The sequence below is a fragment of the Myripristis murdjan genome, chromosome 21 (assembly GCF_902150065.1).
Source record: "Myripristis murdjan chromosome 21, fMyrMur1.1, whole genome shotgun sequence".
Classification (NCBI taxonomy): domain Eukaryota; kingdom Metazoa; phylum Chordata; class Actinopteri; order Holocentriformes; family Holocentridae; genus Myripristis; species Myripristis murdjan.
Window position 1 is genome coordinate 30,198,799 of NC_044000.1, and position 23,981 is coordinate 30,222,779.

The 23,981-nt window shown below is 41.5% G+C and overlaps 1 protein-coding gene across 1 annotated transcript in view; it reads right to left on the reverse strand.

Moving 5' to 3' along the window:
• lrp1bb (low density lipoprotein receptor-related protein 1Bb) overlaps positions 1-23,981 on the reverse strand; it is a 278,342-nt gene that overhangs the window by 43,107 nt on the left and 211,254 nt on the right. Inside the window, exons 36-50 of the mRNA XM_030080256.1 lie at positions 22,171-22,305; positions 21,324-21,453; positions 19,662-19,788; positions 19,351-19,502; positions 18,876-19,000; positions 18,265-18,636; positions 14,369-14,558; positions 12,061-12,265; positions 8,203-8,395; positions 5,362-5,487; positions 4,340-4,468; positions 2,872-2,991; positions 1,766-1,879; positions 1,426-1,575; positions 1,043-1,165 (exon numbers count right to left, since the gene is read on the reverse strand). Of these exons, the coding sequence (XP_029936116.1) occupies positions 1,043-1,165; positions 1,426-1,575; positions 1,766-1,879; positions 2,872-2,991; positions 4,340-4,468; positions 5,362-5,487; positions 8,203-8,395; positions 12,061-12,265; positions 14,369-14,558; positions 18,265-18,636; positions 18,876-19,000; positions 19,351-19,502; positions 19,662-19,788; positions 21,324-21,453; positions 22,171-22,305 (2,391 nt within the window). The remainder of the gene's footprint in view (positions 1-1,042; positions 1,166-1,425; positions 1,576-1,765; positions 1,880-2,871; positions 2,992-4,339; positions 4,469-5,361; positions 5,488-8,202; positions 8,396-12,060; positions 12,266-14,368; positions 14,559-18,264; positions 18,637-18,875; positions 19,001-19,350; positions 19,503-19,661; positions 19,789-21,323; positions 21,454-22,170; positions 22,306-23,981) is intronic.

Here is a 23,981-nt window from a genome sequence, read left to right on the forward strand (position 1 = left end):
TTACTCTTCCACTGTCAGCAGGGCTAATTGCAAAGTGTGTCATGAATTCTTCCACTTTAATGGGCAAGCCGGAACAATGGGCTGCTAGCTCAAAGACAGGTACAAGTGCAATGATATTGTGTGTGTGTGTGTGTGTGTGTGTGTGTGTGTGGGCTGTGCCATCAGATCTAATTACCTTGTGCTTAAGTGTATTCTCTCCTGTGAGCGCTGTGACGAAGCTCACCATCAGGCATACCCACTCCATGTACATTAGAGCGCCCACTTTGTTTTGCTTTGATGCCAAAGGCAATGACACATGAACAGATATGCCGTCGGTGTGATGGTAAATAATATTTATCCAGACCATGACTTAATTATGGTCTTCCTATCTAATTGAAGAGACCTTTATTTTGTCATGGTAAGTTATGCATACATTAGCAAGGATCAAAGCATGGGCAAAAGTGCTCTTGTTGCCTCTGGTGAGGGAAGAGGGGGAGCAGCAGGATGATGTGTAATCCTCTCAGATGTCACCACTTTCTGATGAACCCACATGTTTCTATCTCCCAGAACCTTTGGCAAAGACTGATGGCTCACAAATTAATTGTTACACTGGAATATATGTCAATATGAGAGAGAGAGAGAGAGAGAGAGAGAGGGAGAAAGAGTGTGAGAGTGTCCTTTTCCACATCCTCAGTCTGAACACAGGGTTGAAAGTAGATTCGAATTTTCACTCTGGCTGACAAATCTTATTAAAGACAATGAGTGGGAGGACAGTAAAGTGTAGAGATATGGTCTGGTGACCTGACAAACAATTATCTTCTTCATTTTTGGTCTCTCCTTTTACACTATATAGTATTTCACAGTCCTTGCTCTGGGCCTAGATCTATTCAACTGACAAAACTTTGGTAATTTATAGCCTCCTGTTAATGAAAAATATCTTTGTGCTGACAGCACTCTGTACCTGACTCTCTCTGCCCTGTGCAAGAAACAGAGCTTCTTTTCAGCCGAGTGTGTAGCAGCTGTTCATGTGTGGCAGGATGTGTCACCATGCTTGGAGTCTTACCACACTGGAACTCGTCTGCCCCATCCTCGCAGTCTTTTTGGCCGTCGCACAGCCACACACTGGAGATGCAGTTTCCACTTGGACACGCAAAATGGCCTTCCTCACACTTCTGCCCATGGGAAACTGGGACGGACAACAAAAGGAAGTCAGTCCTCTGGGAATTAGCGATGATTGAGGTCATTATCTTTGCCAAAGCTCTCTCTGAATCTCTAACTCTGCTGTCCTAATCACCTCCGAAAATGAGATCTGGAAGGTTTATAACACTCTCTTAAGTCTTTTCTAATTGAAGCTGGCTCTCGTGATCTGTCTCTTTCTATGTGCATGGAAGTGGGGTGGGGAGTGGGGGGGTGGGAGGTGGTGGCGGTGGCGGGGAGGGGGGTCACCCTGGCAGTTGGTCTCGTCGGCGTAGTCTCCGCAGTCGTTGGCTCCGTCGCAGATCCATGACGGGTAGATGCAGAGTGAGGTGGAGTTGCAACTGATGAAACCTTTCTCTTTCACACCCAGCTTGTAGAAATGGGAGCAGTCTGTGTGGTCTGAATACAAAACACAGCACTGCAATCACTGTCTGGCACCATGGTGCTGAGGGAGGGACTGGATTTGATGTGAACGAGTGACAGGCACAGATCTGAGTCACTGAATCCAATTGATCCGTCAGAGGTAGGGCTGTTTGTTGACATTTTTTTTTATTTATTTGCAATGCAAAGCACAGTCAGAAGGACTTACTGCAGTTCTTTTCGTCTGAGGCATCAGCGCAGTCGATGACCTGGTTACACCAGGCTGAGCTGGGTACACAGCTCCCATCCTGGCACGATGATTCAGATGAGCCACACGTGACATCTGGGAGACAGAATTAGCATTTCAAAAAGATAACAGAACGAGCCGTGCACTCAGAGACAGCTACAGGTAAAGCTTGTGCACTAATATTTAGCATCTCTGTCTAGGGATGAATGAAAATTAGCTCCAGGTTGAAGACTGCCAGTCAGAAAGGGCTGTGATGAGTTACAGTATGTGTGCAGTCGGACCACCGGTGCTGAAACCTCAGCTAAATGGATGAATGTCATGGCCCTCAGTGCTCTGCACGAGCAAATTATGTCTGGTGTGCAGTTAAGAGTGAGGCTACTAGGGTTTCTTGCTCATTTACCATCTACTGTGCAATGGCCCTGAACATTTCACCACTCTGCATTTTATTTCCTAATATATACTATAATTAAATGTTCTAATGGTAACAGAACGAGGGCTATTGTTGATGTCCCATTAAAAACAGAATGCATGCTCCGAGCAAGACACATCATAGAGAGATTAGCTCTTTCCTAAAACCCCAGTTTCCTTTATGAGAGGGTCCACATTAATCATGAAAGCCCTACTTTAACCTTGCAGTCTCCTTCAGTTGTAAAGTCCACAACACACCTTTCAATTGTTTCAATTATAGGACCAACCACTTCAGAGCAAAACAACTGAAAATGATGGGGAAATTAAATAACTGAAAATGCCTGCAAGTACTTGCTTTTGACTGAACAACAATAAACACAGAGCACTAGCTTTTTTGCTCTCAAGGTCAAAACAATATTCAATCAATTTGGCCACACTGAAGGGAAACTTAACAATTTAGACAGAAAGCACTGTCCCAGCTCTCAAAAGGCTGGTTTCCCGAGGGTGGAGAGTCTGTCTTTGAGTTTGCAGGCCCTGTGTGATCCTGGGGCTCATTAGACAGCAAAGGCTTAGCGCAGCATGTAGCCTAACGTTCAGTATTAGCATTAGCATTAGTGAGGTGGGATCATGCCCTCTGAGGCAGGGCGGATTGAACAGCAGATCAAACGGCGCAGACTCACTGCTACAGAAAGCTTCATCTGAGTTATCCCCACAGTCATCGATCCCATCACAGAAGCGACTGTTGGCCACACAGCGCTGGTTGTAGCACGGCCTGTAACCCCTCCTGCAGCTCCTGTTGTCTGCACACATTGACATGCATAAATACATTAGTTAAAAAAAAAACAGATTTGGGAGAGCAACAAATGTCTATGACAGAAAGCAATCAACAGGTGCTCTGAGAAACACGCATTACAAAAATGTATGTTACACTGAAGGGGGTTAAAAAAAACTCTTTTGTGATGAAGACAGATTAAAAGTCATTATTTTACACTGTCAATCTAAAAAGGTAACTTTTGGACGGGTATCACCTTGAATGAGCTTTCATCAGGGTACGGTCTAGGTATGCAAAAAGTATCATTTGAAGCCATTTGACTAGCATTCGCACTCAACAGCATGTGAATGTGGATTTATTTAGCTGCTACCGGTATGTTGGACTTTGACACCAGTACAGGAATGCAAGCATAATAGTTATAGCTTGCTGACTTGCTATTAAAAAAAATCGTGATGTTTTTTGAATTTTCAACTTAGAGACCTTGCAGTCCCAAGTGCCTGAATGATGAGCTACTTCTTAATGTGAATCTATTTATGGCCTCATAATAGATCACTGATGTGATCTTTTTGTGCTACGATTTAAACTTTTGTTAACTTAGTTTTTTTGTTTGTTTGTTTGTTTTTGTTTGTTTTCTTGTCCAGGGACAGACTCTAGAGGACAGTTTTGTCAAGCTCCAAACAGCCTTGAATTTTAAACATTTGTCTTGATTTGGCAGCATTTCTTCATTATGACTATGAACATTTCATGCCACATAATATGATTGGTATTTGAAGTCACATATTGTTTCAGGTTCATATTGTAGGCCTATGATGCCATGATGTTTTTATGTATATCATACTTGATTATTTAATGAGTGATGCCAATCTGTAGTATAACCTGATTTGTCCATGTGGGTATCATAAAAAAATTCAATGGGTGATGTCAGTCCTTAGTGCAACCTGATTGGTCCACATGGGTCAACCAGTGTATTTAAGATGATCTCTCAACCTGATGAATGTCTGTGTGCCGAAACACTGTTATTAAATATCTTTGACTTCAAACAAAGTGGACTGTTGTTCCATCTTTTTCAAATCAATGGTCTTCTCCCACATACCTGTCCTATCTGTAGGTGTACAAAAGTACTGCTCTTTATTTTATGTAGTTTTAACATTTCAATATTGTAAAAAAAACAAACAAACAACAAAACCTTTTACATTTGCTAGCACACATTATGATTGAACAGTATTTGGTATTTAATATGGGCAAGAAATAAATATATTTACTTATGCATCAGCATAGAAACCTTACTCAAACTGCTGCTGGATTATCCACTTAATCTACTTCTGATGAATTCTGATCCGACCGTGCTTTAAACAGTGCTCTGGCATGTTCCTTACCGCCAGTACTGCATCTTTCATCAGACTTGTCTTTGCAGTGGGCTACTCCATCACAGGTTAGCTGGTAGTTAATACACTCTCCGTTCCCACACTCAAACTCGTAGTGGATGTTGCAGGAGGAATTTTCTGCTGCAGAAGAAAACATGAGCATGAGAGTGAGTGGATATGACATTCAACTCAATTGCATGTCATAGTGCATCAAATCAAGCCATAAGGCTGTATATAGACAACAGACTTCCTATATAAATAGGTTACATCAGTGACTGTGTTTACATTCACATTGAACTCCATTCTTTTTAACCTGGTTGCTCAAGTAACCTGGTGTTGGGTTGACACACATAAAACTGTGTCATAACTGTTGTAGAATAACCCAGATAAGCTCAATTATCACTTAATTATCAAAATCATTTTCAATTACCATTCAATTATCATTATCTCACTCCACTTATGAGAAACCTGGCTGTGAGATGCCTGGCCTATTGTGATATCAGTGTTCATTTAGCCAACACATTTTTAGAGCGCTAAAAATCATGTTCACTTTCATATTAGTAAACAAAATATTGATAAAGAGCAAAGAGCTACATCTTAATGCAAGGCAGGAAGGTCTAGTCAGAACAATAAGCCAAAGAAGCTCAGAAAATGCAGCAGTACTTGTAGAATAATGTCCTGTCATTTGACTAAACTGACAAAAATGACTAAGGACAAAGACTAATGCAAAATAATGACTAAAATCTGACTAAAACACACACACATACACACACACACACACACACACACACACACACACACACACGTGTGTGTGTGTGTGTATAGATATAGATAGATAGATAGATAGATAGATAGATAGATTTGATTTTAAAAGCCAATTTTGGCTGATACTGATAGTTTGCTTTTACAGTAAATACATTGACCCAATTAAGACCTGTGTGATCCTGCTGTTCAAATAAATTGTCTTTAATAAGAATTATCCATTTTAAAAGATTTTACCTTGAGAAAGTTTCAAAAAGGCATTGTGGACTTACACACACATCGGTTGTCGTCTAACAGCACACGTTCTCCACGGCAAGTACAGTTCACCCTCCCATACGGAGTCAGGAGGCAAAGGTCACCGCAGCCTCCGTTCATGTGTCGGCATGGCGATAACTCACCTGTGAAAATAGACCAACAGCATGAAAGGAAAAACTCGCTGTCTGATACTCATCCATTTGTGATGTTCAGTGCATTCCAGTAGTTCCACAGAGTGCTAAAATTTACCTTTCCCATTCTCCGTTTAACCTGCCTTGTTACATTTACTCAGGTTAGTGATTTCCAGAAGGCTTTTCACCATCAGAAAAAAAGCACAAAGTCATTGCTTTCAGCAAAGAGTTGGCAAATTTTTCAGATAAATGGAACTAGCCAACAACTTTGTGATCACTGGAGAATACCCAATGCCCAATCATGGCCAATGCCCCTTACTCAAAACACAGAATGTCTTGTTGCTGCACTGCATTCCAGTCTATTGTGGCTACTGTTGTTGGAGAAATTGGTATCTCTACTTCTTCTGAGAGTTTCTCCATCTAGGATTGTTGAATGTCGGTCCAAAGATGGTCACTGTAGAAAGGAACCTTTACTGTTTGTATCTGAGGGACTGAGAAAACTGTCTTTACCTTTACCTTTGATGTTATAGATGAAAGATTTTCTGCCATCAAGCTCCATGATAGACAAACTTAACCTATCACAATTCAACATCATGTTGTCTACATTTGACAAGTTCCTTGCAAGAATAAGAAAATCAACAAATGGCAAAACGGACCCAGAAATTCAACATTACCAAAAGTTGTTTTTTTTAAAAAAAAGTATTAGAGTATTTTAAGAGAGATCATTCCTTTAATAAGCACAGGTGAAATGTTGCACTGGTGGTTTGTGACCAATGTGGCCAGTGCTAATCATCAGTCCTGGCCTCCCAGCCCAACCAAATACAGGGTTGTCCATCCTTAAGGGCCCACAGTTACTGACTACAAGCAGGTATGATCCTGTCCACTGATGGGCAGCCAAAAGAGCTCAATTTTGTTGCTATGCAACCAGAGGAAACCTATTACAATGAGACATGTTTGTGCTTTCTGTGCCCACGGAGTAACGTGCACCTCTGTGTTTCATGATGCGCACAAAGCTACAGCTTTCCTAGTGTGCATATCAAAGTAAGGACATGACCCAGGAAAGAAAAAAGTCAGCAGTGGATCTGTGCAATAAGAAAAAAAAAATGTAAAGAAGAGGTTTTGCAACGAGAGATAGGGTATGAAGGGCCTGTATTCACCAGAGAGATACATGACCATTGGAAACCCTCTGTTATTGCCTACCCTCCAGCCGTGTGTATTTTATTCATGAGAAAAGAAACCACTTCTCTGTTCTGCAGAGCCAAGCTCAGCCACTTGTCTGATTATTCAAAGTGAGAATATTCAGTAAGAGGAGAATATCACAAGAGGTTAAAAATATAATGACCAAAACCATAAACTCATCATTAAATCCTGCACAGCCTGCCCTTTCACATGACAGTGTTGCGGCTGTACAGATACAGGTCGTAGAATTTGTGATTATTTCCCATGACGAGATAATCGAGGAGACAGAGTGGCTCTCAGCAGCCGAGTCAAACCACTGGGACGTGCTTAAGCCCATTTCCCTTTGTCCTACTTGAAAATGAAACTACCCGACACTTTAGAGACTCCCTTTTCAACATAGGGTGCTTTTTTATTAATTACATCCCAAACTCAAGTTTCTGCCCATGCTAAATAAGACCACCTTAATTTATCATTCCCATTTTTCTTGCACATCAAAATAAGTGTTTTTACATGCTTTGCTGTGAGTTATCCAAGTGTAGCAGCGCTGTAGAAGACGAAAAAAAAAAACAAGAAAACATTAAGCTAGGAGGGGAACAAAACTGCACACAGGCCTCACTAAACCAAATGAAACAGACAAAGCCTTTCAGTTGAGCAGGTTCCTCTAGCATTATCCCTGAGCTATAGTAAAAAGTGCATACTCTAGGAACTAGGGCTGGACAGTAAGGACAAAATCAAATATTATGATATCTTTGACACCGATATTGATATTGTGATGACACTGTAAGGATTATTAGGCAACTGGCAATTTGATGCGATATTAACAAGATAGTTTTCTCATCACTACTGAGTTCAGAGAATTGCATCCCTTTACTACAATGCAGCCTTTAAAGAGAGACTTCACCCATAATGCATGATTTTGTATCAAGTACTCACCATGTGCCTTCAAACCCAAAGCTTTACTAGAAAGCCTCTGTGGTAAATTCATGTTCCAAAAATGACAGCCATCTCTTATCCAGTGGAAAAAAAACGGATCAATAATTTTACAATTTTGCAGTTTAATAAGCTCACACTTATCATTACTGGTAAGTACTGATCACATGACTGATATCACAGACTTGGATTATACAGCATGATCCCAATGCAACCAATTCTTTTCCCACTGGATCGAAAATTGCTGGCATTTCTGGAACATGAGTTTGTCATGAAGGCTTGTGAGTAAAGCTTTCTTCATCAAATCTTTGAGGCAGCACATGGAGTCAACAACATTAATGGTATGTCACAATATTAGGATATCCAAAATCCCACATGACTTCTAGATTCATAACACAATATTGATACACCACCCAGCCGTAGTAACAACCTATTTATTTTGGTATATTCTGCTTAAACACATCAACATCATAACCATACATGTGTGAGTTTGTGCCGATATGCACACATGAGCACACAGTCGCCTGCACACATACGACAAACATTTGCACACACAACACAAACACTACTTCCATTTGTATTCAAATTAATCTCATTTCTGGGCATTGGTGTACTCACAGTTGTTTGTGTCGCTGGCCACAGCGATGATTCCCATGGGCTGGTGAGGTATGTCTGCTCGCAGTATCTTGGTGTCTCCACCTGTGTACTTGTTGGACCGCAGCACTGCCCTGCGGGCCCAGTCCGACCAGAAGATGAAATCTCCATAGATGGCGAGCCCAAAGAAGGTTCCTGGACCTGATTTAACTATGACCTGCAATTTATAGAGCAGAGCACTGATGTCAGACCTGCTTTTCATCAGGCTGCATTTCTCTTTCAAGTATAATCATACTCTCCTGTTGGCTCGTATGTTATTTAGTACTCTGATATTTAAGAAATGACCTAAAATTTAGAGTACAGCATCAATGTTAAGACTACATTTCCTTAAGCTGTAGGGTCAAATTTTACACATGCACTGCATATTACTTGGCACATGAAACCAGATTTAAATGCTGAAATATAATGACACAGATGACACAGCTATTACATAAAGGGAATCTGTACATTTTGCACTGTAAATGTGTGCACTTCCACATCCACAAAGCTATCTTTTCAAAACATACTTGGAAGAAACATCAACAGAATTTTGAGCGGAGCCCTAGGAATAAATGGGAAGCATAATCATGTTTCGAGTCATTAATCAACACATCACCCCCACCGCCCACATGACTGCTTAACCCAGATGTTGGGGGAGTAAATGACAGTGTCATTGGCAGGGAGGCAGGAATCCATCAGATGCCTCCTTTAGGGACTCTGCAGGCTGAGGGGGCATCAGGGCTTCCAGCAGCTCTGTACTCTCAGCCATTAGTGGGACAGGCTTGTAAGCAGCATCGCATTAGCCCTGTGCCATACTGGGATTAATAGGACAGGTGTTGATTAAAGGAGCCCAGCGTGTGCAAGCAACCACTGGCCATCAGGAGAGAGAGGGAGGGAGAGGAAGGGAGAGAGAGAGAGAGAGAGAGAGAGAGAGAGAGAGAGAGAGAGAGAGAGAGACAGAGAGACAGAGAGACAGAGACAGAGAGAGGGAAAGATAGGACGCCAGATGGGGTTTGATGGAACATATTGATAGGAAATTAGATTTGGGAGACATTAGGTTTACAGCCAACAACAAATTACTTGCGAACATGCGTTACATGTTGGCCAGGCCTGTTTTTGGTGGATGTGCATGCATTCCAAACATGATTTTTCAATTCACCATTACAGTTCAACAATATCAATACATCTTACATCATTACCATGCTTATGTTTGACATAGCAACGTTAACACACCCAGGTACAGTAGATCATTGACATAAATTATGTAACACTAACCAAAAGTGAAATGTCTTCATGTAGCTCTGAATTAATATTCTCTATCTCTTCGCAGGAAAAAAAAAAAAAAAAAAAAAGGTTATCTTTTCCTTGCTAAATGCCTTGACATCGTCCCGCAACACGTACTTCATTTCCCTCTCAGGAGCTCTGGTTTCGTTAACGACACGGCTCTCCACTCTCAAAATGGCACAGAGGAATGGGCCACTACCCTGGCTCCATCTCCTCTCTGTCAGCGGCCTCCCTGTCAGCATGTAATGACACTGCTGCAGTGAATAGGAGGAGCTGGGCCCTCGAGGACACTCCAACCACTGTACAATAGGTCTAGGTTCACACCACAGGGCTTTGTGCTCACTTCAGAATTGCTGCTCATATCTGATTTTTTTTGATGGCTGTTCACATCTATTCTAGGATGCAACCAGTACATGATACCACTCTGAAGTGGCAGATTAACAGCAACAAAAGACATTGCATTCATTTTTGTACCTGTACCATCATCATCTTCAACTTGTTTTCATCACATTTCATATTTGGTATGGGCAAGTTCCTTATCATTGTTTTGTCTGTCTCTCTGCCTTCAGTGCTAATGCTGGCTAAATTGAACAGATATGGGCATCTGTCTCAGATGATTGATGTATGGGTTATGTATTCGTTTGACAAAGGTGACAGATTCTGATTTGAGCGTTCAAATACATTTCGCATGTAGGTTGCATGCCTGGGGAACCAATTTTGTGTTGCATTATCCATTCTGTCCTGACTGGAATTGAAGAATGTTTACCCATGAAGTTTTTTACTGTTCACACTGATTAAAAAACATCAGATATGTGCCACATGAAGGGACAAAAACACAACAACATCCATACGGGGACACTGTCAGCTGCAGTTCACTTCCAGCCAACTCCATACACAATGGACTAGTTGTCCCATCAATCCCATCGCCCTGCAGTGCCTAAGTGATTTGCAGTTGACAATCAGCTATCTCTCTTTAATTTACACATTTTAATTGGGACGGAGATGGAATCTGCACCCGCAGGGGTCTCAATGCAAAGCCTTCATTAGCGGCGCTAGACGGCAGCAAGGGCAGGCCGGGACCCAAAGGGTGAGGACTTTTCGAGCCTTGTGGCCCCGCTCAGCAAACGTATGGGTAACTAATTGAGATGGGCCAAGGTCCTGAGCCGCAGAGGTCATGTCAAGCACAAATTGAAATCCATTGCAAAAAAGGCCACAGTGTACTGTAATCCTTTACACGCAGGGGATGAAGAAGGATACATACCCAGTTTGGATTTTCAGGATAAAAATACATTATGCATGCAACCTCTCACGGATAAAATGAGAACCCCCTCACTGAGCTTCTTTACTTTAGCAGGGAAATGACTTCTATAATTAAGTAAACCATCGGTACTCTCAGTGATGAAATATGAGAAAGGGCACTGAGAGGTATTTCAGAACCTATCCCCTGTACGGAGGCTGAAGTCCCCAGGAGCTCAATAGGGACGGGAGATTATATGGTAGACAGAAAATTGGTTCATTTCAGCTGAAAGGGGCAGATCAATTTGATGCTGTGTCCCAGAACGTGTGCCCTTGTGTCTCAGATGTTTCAGAATGGAACATGTCCATCACTGAGAGACAAGGTCCTTGAGATATTCAAAACATACTCCGGCTAAAAGAGATTCGGTGCCTCGTTCTTAAAAAAAAAAAAAAAAAAATGTTTTGACCGATTAAATTTAACTGATTCATTTTGAACACTAAGTTCAAAGAACATGATACAAAGAGGTACAACTTCAATTTTTACTGTTCGTACTGTTCATGACAAGGCTAAATTATAATGGAGAAATTGAAATTATTTATAACACTGGGTTCTGTGATTAGTTAGAGACAAATAAATACTGAATGCTCAATGTCTTTGGAAAGCAGTGGACTGTGGCAATTTTTGTTCATTTTGTGCTGCCCTTGCATTGTGATTAGTAAAGATCGATAACAAAAGATAAGAAAATGTCAGGAGGTTTAAAATGTCATCTGATTACGACGATTTCATTATACTTGAGTAAAGATTGAGAACAATTCGGTAAGACAGTGAGGTACAGTTATGGCTGAGTGATGTACTGATATTAGATTGATACTATGATATCAGACTGGGGTTTTGGATATTGGAATATGATGACATGGCATTAGTGTTGTATGTTCCTGGTTTTAAAGGCTGCAGTACCGTTAAGAGTAGGAATCACTAGGTAACTTGCGATACGATACTATCACGATATTTTACCTACAATAACAATGATATCATGATGCAGCTGATTCTGCGATAAGAGCTTTATAGTAAGATCAACAAAATATCTCTAATTGTAAGCTCATCATAATATCTGGAAAATCTGTATACTCTGGAAAAGGCAAAGGCATACAAACTCGAAATACTCTTATTTATCTTATTATTTTGATATTTATCTTATATTTTGTCCCACCCCTATTTACCATGAAGGGGTGCAACTTTCTGAAGTCATTAGACCGTTCTAGCTGCTCTGTTACTCGCCTCGACCTGCATATTTAATACTCATATTTAAAAAAAAAACTCACATATCTGTTGGAGCCATCGTATTCACATCTCTCGATCCTGCCCAGGCTTCCATCTGAGAAGTAGAGCTTCTCTGCTTTGTGGTCGATGGTCAGTCCATTGGGGGTCAGGATGTCGGAGCTGATGATGACCCTCACGTTGTTGCCAGCTAAGGTGGATCTCATGATGCTGGGCCTCTGCTCATTCCAGTTGGTCCAGAACATCAGGCTGAAATGTGCGACGGACAGCCAGACCAAATGATTAATGCTTTTGCCTCTTATCTGCAGTCCTCTCATAGTAATTTGCACTGTCAAGACATGTAGAGGCTCCACAGCTCAGAGAAAACGTCTTCACGCCTCTACAACTTCACACCACCTCAGCAGGGAGTACAAAACAAATATGTGTAGTTTGAAATTGAATCAGGGAGTAGGGATGATGACTTTAAAAGAGCTGCAATGGTAACATGTCAGACTGCTCTTTGTCAGGGAAAACAAACACTAATGGGGAGGGGAATTATTCATGGCTGCATTAAATTGCTGGAGGTCGATGCAGCAGTGTCAAGTCAGCTATCAGCATGATCCCATAGCTGCCAAGACCTCCATGACCTGTCATCTGCTTTCCCTTTTCACCCTGTATGAGCTCATCACAGATAAGGTGCAGCTGTTTCTCAATTCCCATTTGATAAAACCGATTAGCATTGCAAGTTGTTAGATAGAGAGCATTGATTCATATTTCTTTGTGCGAGGACTTCTAAGAATATGGAAAACACAGATAATAACAGTGGAGTAAATAAATGAAAGATTTATATCTTGGGTAATGTGAGTCTTGAGTCCACAGCCAAACAGATAAGCCACAGACAAATAGGTGGATATATAAATATGCTAAATGTGTAACAAAACACACTTTTTTCAGCTTTTGGATGAGCTCCATCAAGATGGCGTAACTGATTCTTCACCAGTTCTCACTCCATACCATAATGAAGTCGTGGAAGACCACTCTTGTGGGTTAATAATCCCAGTCAGAAGCCACAGCCACGAACTGCTAATTAATCACTTCAGTTTGAATTCTAATTATCAGACTGTATTTCTGGAGTGGGATGGATGTGGTGCCAAATTGCCAACCAGGGATATAGTATGAGGTCAAGAAATTAATTCAGTTAGCGCAATAGGAGCAAGATACTCACTGTTATAGTCTTTTCAGATTGCCCATAATGACATTGCCGGATTCATAAATATGCGAATGTTAACTAGATGTAACAGGAACACTGACGTGTTGCTATGTGAAGAACAAGAAACACCCCAGGCACATTCCTCCATCTTCTTTTCAACTGGCACACATATTAAAGTGTTAAAGCAGTCAGGTGTTAGAAAGCTCTGAGGCTGCAATCCCCTTTTGTCTGAAGTAGAGATGAGAATACCAACTTCTGAAGTGTAAAAATATACCAAACAAAACAATGTATTGGAGTTTCAGCAATCACAAATATGGGATCTAGACAGCATAATGCAATAAAGCTTAGACATGCATGGATCATATCTGAGTCCACTTGTAAGCAGCATAAAAATACACCAGTGATTCATAGCTGTATCTGTGGTGAAATAAACACTTTGCTTCATGCAAAATTACAAATATGATGTATACCAACTAACAGACACTGATGGATCAGCTCATTCGGATGCTTTGCACAATAAATAAAAGACAGAGGGCCAGACTCACCAAGACTGTGTGGTGAGGGAAATCTGCATATTTTTCCTGAGCCCGAGTTGCTCGAGTGTTTGTCTCATTCACTAAGAAATGCATTTTAGTCATGTTTTGATGCAACCAAACCCTCCATAAAGTGCACCATGCAAGCAAATAACAGCCTTCATCACCAACTACAGGCACAATCTACTTACTTCAGCTGCAAGACTATAGCCCCTTTATTACAGAACTGTTCTCTGATCTCATTTTTGATCCAAGCTTGGAAAACTGTCCACCTCGTTGGTTACTGTGCAGACTACAAATTGGACACAATATTGATGTGCATGGCTTAGCCTACGAATAACTGTTATATGGATAAAATCATGAAATGCTCGCTTACACATGCATGACCATGACTAGTACAAAGGGGCTTTATTTGTTTTGTTGTTGTTTTTTGACCAGTGCAGCTGAGCAGCTTTCCACTTACTGTGCATGGTGAGTGAAATTTTATAGCTTTCTGATTTGTCATTACTGACAGAGAGCACACTTCCCTGCACAAACCCTCAGTTATTCTGGGCACAAGAGAAATAGAGCAAGAGAGGGAGAGAGAGAGAGAGAGAGAGAGAAGGAGGAAAGAGTTTTACAGCAACTGACTTCTGACACTCATCCAGGGCGAGGACATGCGGGTGGTCTTCCTCTGACAGAGTGACCACGGACTGCCGGCTCAGGGCACCGGCTCGCTTCTGGTCCACAGTTTGCCTTGTGATGGTGTTGGTGGTGGAGCTGGTCCAATATAAGGTGTCCCAGGCCCGGTGGTATGCCAGGCCCTCCACTGAACCCACATCTAAGAGAACAGACACGTAAAACCATTGCTCATGTTCTAGCAAAATATCCTGAATCAGGCATACATGCTGTTCAAGCACCGCTGACAAATCAAGCCAGCTGGAGGTGTAACCTCGTTTAAAGCTGCACCAGGCAAGACTTAATGTCGAAACACACCTGTTCTATCAGTCTAAATCACAAATTAGGGTTGCCAAAGAAAAGAGCGTTCCTTCCTCATTAATTCAGGCATTGTAGACTCACCATATTTGCCCAAATAAAAATTCCGTGTCAGGTATGTTCACTAGTAGGAAATGTTCTCAACGCACTGGAAATGATGAATGAATGGAAGCATGAGAGTGAAATAAAAAAACAGCAGCAGGTGAGTACCAGAGAAAACTGTGCTCATCAATCAGGATTGAACAAGCTGCAAAAGATTTTGTGTTTCTTTTTCTTCTTCCCCCCCCCACCACCTCCCATCAGTCAGTGATTAAGAAGAAGTGATTTAGGTCAGAGGAGTGTATAGTTTATATTACATTACATGACTACTAGGTGATAAAATCCTTCAACTTGAAATTTTTTAAACTTTTATTTCCTGTTGCCACTTGGGACCACTGAAATACAAAGCTGTCCAGTGTTTCATAAGGTGAACATATTTACATTGTTCACATCAGACAGCAGTCTGCAAAAGCATAGGAATTGGGAATATGATTCCCTGGTGATTGACAGGGAGGAAACTCCACGCATCACTTCGCTGGACAGACAGCTATGTGTTGATGCAAAAGTCACTCAGAAATTGACTATGTTTTCATCAGGAACCACTTTCCTAAACATTGAATGTGCACTGCCACTGCATCTTCCCTCACTGATGTGAAAAATGTGACTGACAGGGAAGAAACCTCCAGAGAGACAGTGAGCACTGACAGAGAAGCTGTACATATGTATGATCAATAATTTACTTTTTTTTTTTTTTTTTTTTTTTTTTTTTTACAGTACTTCAGTAAATTATTTTATAAAATATGATCAACATTTACAAAAAATGTTACACTACTTAAAACAACTAATTAAGTGTTTATATGGAAGATATTCACCGTGATGATGAAGGTTATCTGCTTTTAAGTCATTTATCAATCTTCTTGAACATTGTTTAGTGTTGTTTTGTTTGGAGACATGAATGAATGGGTATTATAGAGTTAGTTTTCATGGCTTTGTGGCTTTGTTTGATTTTAATCATGTTTATTCAAACAGATTCTTGTCACTATGAAGGTACTACTGTCAAGAAATTCTATGTACCTTTGGAGACCCTGAGTTATGACATTTGCTTTCATGTAGTTGCTTAAATGTAGCTCCATCACTGACCTGGTTATGCATTGTACTCTGTGTTGAAAGCAAGACCATGGCAATTAATATAAAAAAGGCAATTAAATTGGAGAAAAAAAGGAAAGCTTCCTGTGCAAAAGGCAATGCCCTCATTTTAAGTTGAGGGATGGCCGTAGTCTTCACATATTATCTATCACCACCATTTGGCTAGAATCTTGGCTGCACTTTCATCATCTTCACTCTATTCTGTATCTGTAAGTCTGTTGCGTACACTCTCTGAATGCAGTCCCTAATTGGTCTTAATGGCGAACATGTGGACAATGCTAGAGATATGGGCTGAATCTGATCATCTAAAAAGCTATAAACCATACACTAGAATACTTAAGGCACTACCTGAGTCAGCCGATTGCTAATTAATAGTTTGTAATAAAAGGCGTCTGACAGCTTGGAGTTTCCCAGAAATTGTTGCTGAGGCGAGGGAGTAATTAATGGGGGACGTGGAGTTTAATTAGGGAAATATGGATGATTAACATCTTCACCCTTTCTCAATGACGGGGCGCAGACAGAAAGTTTGTCGGGAGTGGAGGAGAGAAGAGCCTTGCCTTTAATCTACATGGTGAGATGCTGCTTGAGGGTGGTGACGCGTTCAAAGGGAGCCTGGACCAGATCGGCTCATTTTGCAAGCCAAAAAACACAACTTGGTAAGGGCGGTGACAGTGTGTGTTAACCTGGAAAACCCTAAAAGATTCAGTGCCACAGTGTACAGCAACAGTCTGCAAGTTTGTTGATCATCATTTATATATATATATACAAAAAATAGAAAAACAACATGCTGTATTATGGGTTTGAAATTTTTAAATGAATTCAAATCATCCATTGTTACCACTTGGCTCTTGTAATTTCTGAAGAGTGTGAGGGGCACTTAACAATTTTAAACAGATGTTGCCTAGGAATTACTGTCGTTCATTTTTAGAGGAAGATAATTTTTGGTTGAAGTTAAGAGAAAGCTCAGTCTCTGTTCATTCACCAAGGGGAGGGAAATCTGGGGGAGTAGATCAGTAAGACGCAGCCGGTCTCCTGGTGCGAGGAGGGGGTGGGAAGGTGCTGAGCTCTGCTCCCAGTGGAGACTTCAGAGGATGGCAGAGGATGCTAGCCGAGCAGAACAGAGGCTTTTGCTGTTCATCTGACTCCAGTCATGCTTATCAAGGCAGGATTGACTGAGCTTTAGTGAAGAAATAGAGAGGGATTGCTCCAGCAGCGCCATCTGCACCGATCAGTCAGCGAAATGCTTTCAAAAATAGGTATTATACCATACTCTGTATTAATTTATTCAATGGGAGATGGAGCGAGATGATTCACATGCTCTGAGAGGCAAAACTTTCAAGGGAGCTCCCATGCGCGATCTTTTTAATCCGTTTCCAGATTTTGTGTTTGGATGCAGAGGCAGGTCTTGACAAAATGATTGATCTATTATAAATCCCAATCATATAATAGCATGAGCATTATCCCTGGGTAGAGTGCCTTGCAGGAGCACTCAGACCCCTTGACTTTTCAGACATTTTGTTGTACTACCAATAGAACAGTGCATAGGATTTTAGTCGATACAAAGACTGAAATTGAATAAAATATTCATAAACATGCTTTTTTATTAGTGTATAAAAAAGAGAAATGAAGAATCATAGAGTTTTCAAAAAGTTAGAATAAGTCCCGGTTTTATGCGGGCTGCCATCTTGCTTCACCATGGCTTAGACAGGACAAACCGAGCCAAAGTGCACGTTGCAAAGAAATGAGTTTTTCTTCTGCAAGTGACTGGTGGAAGTGGGTGGTGCTAATGTGCCAGTTGGTAGTGGATGTTTTGTGGGGGGTCGTTCGAGGGTGAGGGCTACTGCAGTTTTGTTGCACACACTTTTCCTTTAATTCATTTCAAAATGTATGTATTCTTTTTGTCATCTGGGTTCTGTGTAATGCATTCTATTCTGTCAAAGTGAGGGTGAATTTGAAGAAAATGATGAATGTAAAATGAAAATATCAAAGAAACCGGGTTGGGATAACTAACATTTCTTCTCATCTCAGGTCTTCTCCCTGTCTTGCATAGACGTAATGGGATTTTAGGATGTAGGATGGACGCTCCATTAATTGCAACGACTTTCATCCCGGGATGCCGCCATCAGCATTCAGAGAGCAAATGTGTAGGTCAGAGGCAGAAGAGGGGATAGAGATTCCTGTGTGTGTGTGTGTGTGTGTGTGTGTGTGTGTGTGTGTGTGTGTGTGTTTGTGGGTTGGAGTGTGTGTCTGGGATGGCTTTAGGGCAAAATCTATCAGATACCTTTTCTATGGATTGAGTTACATGATGTCAAACGGTATCAAAAAAGAGGCACAAATTATGAAGTACACAGCTGAAATACACTTACTTTCTGCTATAATCGTCCTTCCTGTCCAGTCATCATTAATCATCTGGATATTTCCGAAATGGATGTCGCTGAAAAAGATGCGGTTCATCCCTGCTGTATTCTGACTGTAGTCAAAAGCCAAGGCTATAACATTCTTGAAAAAGGCAGGCTTTTCAAAAGGCTGGATCGGCGAGTTGAGGTCGCTCTCATCTGAGAGGTGGATGCTTTTCAGCACGGTCCTCTCAGAGTAGAGGAGGTAGCCCTCGTAGCGCTCACAGGCAAACCCGTCCTCTGCCAAGTGGCCGTGGGCACAGGAGCACGTCCGGCGCCCGCTGCCCAGGTGGAAGCACAGCTGCTGGCAGCCGCCATTACTCCTAGCACAGGGGTTGGTACCTGCAGTGCCAAGAGTTCAAATCCCAAAGCGTGTACAATTACTATTTAGCCTGTGGTCCTCATTCTGTGTAATCATATTTACATTATATGTGATTATACATTGCAGATGAGACCCATAAGGACAAATGTAGCAAAGCCAAAGATTTGTAAAGTGCATGCTATGGCGACTTCCTGCAACAGTAATGCCACAATAAGGGTGAGGGTGTGAATCAATAACACCATTAAGTTGAAACCTCAACCTTTCTCCCGGCCTCTATTAAAGACTGTCAAGTCCTTCAGGTTGACCCCCAGGCCGCTCCTCATGGTCACCGTCTCAGTGGTGTCAGTCTTGAAGCCTCGCCGGATTGAACCGTTGGAGTGAGCCCTGAAGCACATGAGAGAGAGAGATCGTAGTTTTATTGTGGAAAGCCTATTCTGACTTTTCTTTGATACAATATAATGAAAAAACCCACTGACTTTGTGAAATGAAATGCGAGATCACTACAGCGAACTATGCACTTGATTTGATAGGTGGATGTGGAAGGATCTGCCCTTACAGATAGCGCTGAAGTGCGCCTGGAGTATTTACATAAATAGGTGGTGCCCCTCATTATGTGAAAATAATACTGGAAGGTTTCCACGAGGGGCCTTCAGAGGCATGGGTTAATGCCACGTTAGTACTGCAGACTTTGCAGACCGATGCATGTGTGCACATTTAAGGAAATAATAAATTACCTGTCAGACCAGTAGATGTAAGGCCCGAACACAGCCACTGAGAACAGGTCTACGTTGGCCGCTGACAGTACAATCTCTCGACTCTCTCCGGTCTCAAGGTTGATCCTCTCGATCTTGTCGGTGCGGGCGTCACACCAGTATAATCTATTTTCCTGGAAAGTAATTTGAAAATTCACATCACGCACCAATCCTCTTAGGGATGGGTACACCTCAGCAGCAGACGAATAAGATGAGGAGGGAGGTATGCAGAGTGGAATGGGAGGGGAGGAGGTTGATGACAGCACATAAACATCAGGAACGGCAGACTGTACCTCGTAGTCTATGGAGATGCCGTTGGGCCATGCGATGCCTGAGTTGACCAGTGTGACCTGGTCTGATCCGTCCAGGCGGGAGCGGCCTATGCAGGGGTTCTGGCCCCACTCGGTCCAGAAGAGATACCTACAAACAAACACTGATATTATTTTTTCATTTCACTTTTTTCATTTGGAGTAAACTGCCACCTTAATTCATGCCCATCATAAATGAATGGCACACTGTTCTGTTTTACTTTAACTGAGATCCCTGCACAGAAAAGAACAGAGAGCAGAGAGAGGAGATAAACAATCTCAAATGAAGGTTCTGTGAAATAATAGACAATATTGAGGAGAGTTGCTATTGAGAACAATTAGTTACTTTAGTGAGATACTAAAGGTAACTTGCTAGAGTACTTCGAGGTTACCCACATTAATGAAGGCTTTTTAAATATTCATTTTGGTATTGTCCCCACTGCTTTTGAGAGAGAAAGCTTTACTGACTGACTGGCAACTCAAAAATCATTACAGGCAAGACTGACCAAATGTCGTCAATGTTTGTTAACAGCAAAGGCACAAATAACAAGTACCAACAAATCGGCCTGAATCCAGACACAGTGTTCTTTGAATCATTTTTTTCTAAATTCATGGAAAAAACACACCAAACGTGCATATAGTGAATACTACGCAGTACAAGTTGCTGCACGGACCCAATTTCCTGTTACACCAGGTGCCGGGCACATGCAGCATGGCTGGCGCTGACACATTTCCAGCTTACATATCACATGTTCCTCCACTTTGCTGGCCAGCTGGCTCACCAACAACATCCTCATCAACAGCAGCAGCTAAACCAACAAGACAACAACCTGCCAATTCAGCACCAACATGTCATCTACATCAAGTGAGATTTTCTCTTTAACTTCATGGGTTTAAAACAGTAACAAATGTAAAATTTTAATGAATAACTGATTACTAAATTAAAAAAAAAAAAAGAAAAAAAATGAAGTTACTCATCACTTAGTAAATAAAATAATAAAATCAAGCCACAAAATAAAGTGGTCTGAATAATATTTCAAGGCACTGTACAAGTTAAATGTTGGACCTATGCCACTCAGAGAATTCAAATGGCATCAGAGACCCAACTAGAGACCCAGCAGGGCTTCCTTTTTTCTTTCCTTTTTTTTTTTTAAATCAGTATAAGAAAGACAGCCGTGGTGACTGACACACGACAGGAGTCAAATGTGATCACTTAGTGACACCCCGTCACACACTGACCAATAAAACTTGAAAAGACTGCTGGTCCCTGGATAACGGAGCGTTCACATCACCAGGGCAGAACCATTAGATCGATAACCACTGCAGGGTCTTGCAGAAGCTGTTGACATCAGTAGCTTTTGTCTGTAGCCATAACCTGGTGTTTTTCACAATGCTGACAGTATGAAGACAGCATTTGCCCAGCCCATCATCACCTTTATGTGAATTTCTGGAGGTGGCTGTGTCACACAATACTCTGCTGATTAAACAAGACTTCTGGCTCATCCATCTGCAATAAGCACTTTAGAAACTGTTGTCCCATGGGCAAAAGGGAAACTACTGATAACAGTAAATAGTGCATTGGCACAGTGAACACACTCCCAACCAGCTGATGCAGATGGCTCGTTCAGTTATTTTTCTCAGATTTACCCTTTCTGTGGGTGTACGGCGATGGCTCTGGGCTGATCGAGTCCTTCAGATATGACCACCGAGCGATATGCACCATTGAGACGGGAGATTTCTATCAGGTTGAAACCGTGGTCCGTCCAGTACAGGTTTCCTGTGGAGAGACAAGCCCTAGTAAGGTGTGCAAATACATAAAAAGCTTCACTGATATACATTCAAGGGTCACTTAATCAACAAACAAAGCTGATGTAAAATGCACACAATCTTACACAGACACAGTACCAAATCTGTAGTCTTGCGTTAATGACAGTTAATGCGCTCATATTTGCCCTATGAATGATGTCATGTAGAGGACACTTAGCTGTTTCATGTGTGATATGAACACAGCTCAGAGCCAGGATTTAAAAAAAAAAAAAAAAAAGTGTGGCCTTGAGTCTCACCTTTTTTTTTTTCCATTGTCCTTATAAAGTGTATTTTTGCATGTTAAATCAAAACAGAGAACTACAACTAACTATCTAATAATTGTAATACCATTGCAAAAATCTTTCCTTGAGAATAAACCGGACCAGTGACTGGAACAAGAGATGTATGATCAGATGCATTTTGAGCGAAATAAAAATTAATCTACTGTCTGCTGAATGTAATGTGAAGGCTTACATTTAATACTCTGTACTACATGCATGTCACTGCTGTGGCTTTCCTCCTATTACAATTTCTATAATTATGATTCGGTGTTCATTCAACATGAAGGAAAACACAAACAAAATGGGAAGCGTCATTATTATCATGGGAGCCATAGCTGGAGGCAGTGCACGTATACAGTCCAGTGAGAATTCTCAACAATCTGATTAATTTCCTTTTCTATACCAACCAGCGATCCAGTCAACAGCGATGCCTTCCACCCGGCTGATGCCAGTGGTGATGATGTCCTCCCTCCAGGTCTGATCCCGCTTGGCCCGGGATATTCTGTTCAGGCCCATGTCTGTCCAGTAAACTGTGTCATTTCCTGCAGAACACACCATACGATTCATGACAAGAGAAAAAGGGATGATGAATGAGCCTGCCACAGAAAGTATTTATGCCCTCAAACAAAGCAGCTCATGAAACCGTATTTTACTGCAGCACGGCCCATTTCACCAAATGTGGGGTGGGGATATAAAGTATGATGATGAGAATACCCACAGTGCCACACCGCACATTCACAGATCCCTGTTGACATGTAGTGCCTCAATGGGAAATGTAATTGTTGACCAAATTTTATTGGAGAATATATTACTTCATGCAAAACATGGCGTCTGGTAAAATATGTTATGGACCCTTTCCCATTTTACAGTCGTGTTTCATGAGTATATGAAATAGTGTGTGATTCATTTCTGCTTCAGTCTTTAAATACATTTCTGTGCCTGCCTGTCACTTGGACCTACACACATTGCTAAGAGGTTAGGCTACATTATATGTTTATTTGCACTCTCCTGTTTATGTTGCCTTCACACTCTGTTAACACATATCTCACATGTGACAGAATCCAGCTGGAGGGCTTTCATCTTTTCATGCTCTGGCAGCTTGCCTTCCATAATGACATGCAAATGATATGCGTGAGCTATCAGCTGCTGCTGGCTGGGCTTAGTGGCGTATTTGCATGTTCACCTGCACCAAGTAATAAAGGGCAGGGCAGTCGCCAACCTCATTCTGTACCAAGGCGATGTCTAATTTTAGCTTACCTTATTTCCTACTCTCAAAAAGCTGTGGTCACACATCAAGATTGTTGTTGACCTTCAAGGTCACTGTGAGATTTCAGGCTTTTGCTGTAGTTCTTAGGCAACGAGGTGGCACGCAACGATTACTCTGTGTGATGAACAGTGCATCCTGCTCTTGTTCTCTCAAATGCTGCTTGTGTATCAGTGAAGCATGTGTGTTGATGCACATTTGTCTATACTGTATGTATGTCTGTATGCAGGTGTATGCCATTTGTTTGCCATAAGACATCCAATTTCCTTTACATAGTTTTTGTTATCACGCATCAGGAGCAACCTATAACATAAACAGAATGCAACCAGCTTATATCATATTCATAGTGTAATATATCTATCATATTTATCATAAATGTTATGCAGAAGGAACTAGGGATGAAACAAATGACAGCACAAGCTACCGGGTGCAAAGCAATGCCTGTTACCTTCATTTGATACAATATCTTGGAAAGTGTTTTGTATCAGGAGTATTTCAGAGGCTTTAGAGGAAATGGTTGGGCGTTACTCACGTTGAAGTTCTCCTCTAATATGAACTTATTACTCTTTCATCTGCGCTGCACTCCACAAGCCCACAGACCATTATTCAAAAGGTTACAGCCCAGTATAACAAAGACCTTTTTCCTCCCTCTCACTGCTCGATGTTTGATTAGAAATGGTTTGTACTGTAGGAAATAAAAGCGGGGACGAGGAAGAGCGATGTGTACTGCAGTATATCTCAACAGCACTCATAGCAGCACAATCACCAACAGTTTGCACTCACTTGGCTTTAGACATACAGTAACCACATACTAATATAAACTGTTCACTGATACACACACACACACACACACACACACATATACATATACAGCAACATGTATGAGACACAGCAGTAATAATGGGCTGATAGTGTGCGGATCCCCATTCTAACAGCTTCCTTTCAGGAGTCCCA